This window comes from Octopus bimaculoides, chromosome 26 (genome assembly GCF_001194135.2).
Source record: "Octopus bimaculoides isolate UCB-OBI-ISO-001 chromosome 26, ASM119413v2, whole genome shotgun sequence".
Lineage (NCBI taxonomy): Eukaryota > Metazoa > Mollusca > Cephalopoda > Octopoda > Octopodidae > Octopus > Octopus bimaculoides.
This window is the reverse complement of record NC_069006.1, coordinates 2538420-2542023: the sequence shown is the minus strand read 5'-3', so window position 1 is coordinate 2542023 and position 3604 is coordinate 2538420. Positions and strand designations below refer to the sequence as shown.

Here is a 3604-nt window from a genome sequence, read left to right as displayed (position 1 = left end):
GTGTGTGTGTGTGTGTGCGTGTGTGTGTGTATAAATGTATCTATGTATGTGTGTATCTATGTATCTATGTACTAGCTGACGTACACAGTAATTCAAGGGAAAGCAGGGCTTATCTCTTGGTTCCGTTCTCATAATTGTTTCGCTAATCCAGTAACAACAATACAAAGCGTGTAGCCCTTAAAACGGTTTTTGTGCCTTTACAGAGAATACCGAACTGTCTTACACAGGATCTTGTTTTTAGGAAATCCCAATAAGTTATGAATACCCAAATTGTGAAAATCAGTTATGTAATAACATGAAGTCAGTTTCCCGATAGTAAGAATTCAAATAAAGTATCACCTAAAAGGGCTTTAACCCGTTCTCAGAGTATATAGAACTTAGGAAGAAATATTAAATATGTATGTATACTAAAATCGTGAAGCATGTTACGTAATAGCAGACTAATCAGATATGAGATAACAATTCAAAGTAAATATCTCTAAAAAGGGCTCTTGTGCGTTCCCAGAGAATATTACTCTCAGCGGTGCTAGTGTTGGTTTATTCATGAATAAGTCACTAATCGAAGTAAGTGGATTTATTGTTTAGGAAACTACTATTTACTTGTTTAAGGGTTGTACTGGGTAAATTGTCAAAATAATTCTAACGGTTCAAATACTAAAAAATAAGCATACTCAATTTGATTTATACCAAATGATTTAGGAAAGTGAGTGGGTTATTTCCTTTGATTGAATCTGAGTGTGCCATAACATTTCCAGACATGAGTTCTACTCACGTGTCAAGTTTCATCAAAATTGATAAAGCGATGTAGGAGTTAGATAACAAGTCCACAAACACACCCACAAACAGAATTTCCCACATATGTAGTACATGTGTGTGAGTGTGTGTGTGTGTGTGTGTGTGTGTGTGTGTGTGTGTGTATTAAAGCCTGTCACATTTTTAACACGATCACATTAAAGTTACTTTTTCAATAGTTTTCAGTAAAATAAATATTAAATCTAATTCTTATAATTTTTTCTTTCTCAGCAGATTGCTTTATGCACCATAGCTGTTAAATTCGTTTTGATCTTACCATTTTTTATGAATTTAGATAAGATACTGCACACTTTAGTAATTCAAAGGGGCTCTTCAGCAATGAAAGTGGCAAGAAATATTCATTCTGCGTATGGAAATGGAGCTTTACTTCTCCGAATATGTCAACGATAGTTTGATCAATTACGCTCGGGAAAATATTCCGTTGCAGATTATCCTCGATTTGAATGACATATTTCTGTCGATATTGAGATTCTGAAAATGGTAGTTGAGGGAAATCCAAAACAATCTGCACAAGAATTAGTAAAACAATTCAATCCAAGCATACTTCTACGATAACACACTTTCAAGGACAAAGAAACGTGCCTACATTTGGTCAGTGGATTTCTCATTATCTGATAGCTTCTCAGCTTAATTCAATGGTTGCCTTCTGCTTCTCATTGAAGAGTAAACTTGCTACCGAGCCTTACCTAGGTAGAAATATCACAAATGATGAAAAGTGGATTCCCTATAACCATATCACATAGTGAGCATCCAAAGGAAAACAAATACATCTCCAAACTTTGGTTCTGCGCGAAAATAGTTGTGCTCTGTTTAGTGGGAAAGGATGGTTATCGACTATCATGGTGTGTTAATACAGAGAAGTTTGAAGCATTGCACAAGAATTCGCAGATCATTGGTCAGCTGCAAAAAGTTGTTTCTCTTACACGATAAAGCAAGGCCGCATGTGTCTCAAATAACTCAGGAATAGACTACGGCACTAAATATGGAAGTTTACGCTTATCATGCTTACACTCCCAAACTTACTTTATCTACTGCTAATCATGGCAAGAAATTTTAAAGAAAAAGCAGATTCAAAATTATATTGATTGTTTCTTCGCTTCAGGATCAAACATTTGTGACATAGATGGGACTATGTTATTGATCGATAATGATGTTGATGGGAAATATCCTTTTCGTTAAATATATCAACTAAAACCAAAGCAGCATGTGATTTTATCATCTTGAAATACGATAAGAATGTTCTTAGATTACAAATTTGAGGTTTACACATGCAATTATTCAAACTATTGTTGAGGTGCAGTAGTACGACAAAATATAAGTCAAATTACACCAAGAGAAAGTCATATTAGTTCACAGTTCATTAATTGTGTAAAAAGAGGGGTATTGTTTTTTTTTAATTTGACCTGGGATTTTCTTGAATATTTAATTTATTTTTACCCCTTCATCACAAACTTTATACATTCATTTTGTTTGTAGATATTAGGAAAAACCGCTAGAGTAAAGCTAGTGTTACCAAACGGTGCTTTGCTTGTGTCGGTGTCTGGTAAAATGTGTTCCATCAACCCCAAATGCTGTAGAAAGGTATCGCGTAGTGTGGACGATAGTGAGAGCGACTCTGGTAAGTTTTTGTGATTTTACTATCATTCAAACACATAAACCGAATAACTTTTATTGGGAAAGATTCGGACGTATCAAACAATATTCCTTAGGCATTGATCCGTACTTCTCATGAATGGAAAGTTTTATAGATCAGAAAATTCTGAAATCCACAAGTTCACTACGAGGTCGGATGGGGTGACGAGGTGGTAGAAGTGCATAATGACTGTCGTCTGGTTTATTAGCTCAACTACCGCCAAAGTTAAGGCAAGGTAGAGCCATTAAGAAAGTATATAAGAAAGTCTATAAGTCTATAAAGTAAGCGTAGTATAGACATCACAAATTAAAGCTCAGGTGGATGAGAGCTGAAATGGCACCTCCTTCATCCAGGGCTAATGCCTCTAGCGTTGAAAGTTTGTTTCGAAAACGATACTTTTCGACCAGTACCAATGTAAAGTACAGGTATAGCTTTCATGTTGCACCTCTTCTAGCATATTATCTTTTGTGAGTTTTTTCAAAATATTAATTTACTTTTGGGCACATATATGATGTTAAAAGTTACGTGGATACTCAGATTTTTTTTTGTTTGAATATTTCTTGCAGTAATGATATTCCTTGGATCCCGCTACATGCTTAAATTCAAGAACTGAACTTTTCGGATCATGTCCACATGTCACAAAATACCTGTTACGGCTTTGCCCCACTCACCCAAGATGACGGCTACAATCCACATTTCTACTACGTTCTTGTACAAGCTTTCCCATATGTTTTAACTTCCATTAATTTAATTTTTAATTTTATACATATATTTTCCTTTTTAATTGTGTAAGTGTGTACGTGTGTGTATATGTATATGTATATATATATATATTATATGTATATATATGCGTGCGTTTGTATGTGTATATGTATGTATATGAGTGTAAGACTGTGCGTGTGTATATGCATATGTATGTATATGAGTGTAAGGCTGTGTCTGGTGCATATGTCGCCATGATTAATCGCTGACCAAAACATTCAATTTTTGTCTCCGTGTTTTTCTCCTTGTTTTCTCCGTATTCTTTCTGTTGAAGAGCGTAGCTCGAAACGTTAAAGACTTTCTGTATTCCCGAACGTTAAACTAATACATTCTGTTGTTGTCTACACCACCTGCCCTCGTCTGTTGTTGTTTTTTCGTAAATTCTCCCATATATAT

At 35.0% G+C, this 3604-nt stretch overlaps 2 protein-coding genes across 2 annotated transcripts in view; one reads left to right on the top strand and one right to left on the bottom strand.

Annotated features, from left to right (window-relative positions):
- The window catches only part of LOC106868831 (cytochrome P450 3A7), a 388137-nt gene that overhangs the window by 283233 nt on the left and 101300 nt on the right, over nucleotides 1–3604 (bottom strand). The gene's annotated exons all lie outside the window — the stretch shown is intronic.
- LOC106880590 (E3 ubiquitin-protein ligase MIB2) overlaps nucleotides 1–3604 on the top strand; it is a 52755-nt gene that overhangs the window by 29957 nt on the left and 19194 nt on the right. Inside the window, exon 8 of the mRNA XM_014930594.2 lies at nucleotides 2290–2431. Coding sequence (XP_014786080.1) covers nucleotides 2290–2431 — 142 coding nt within the window. The remainder of the gene's footprint in view (nucleotides 1–2289; nucleotides 2432–3604) is intronic.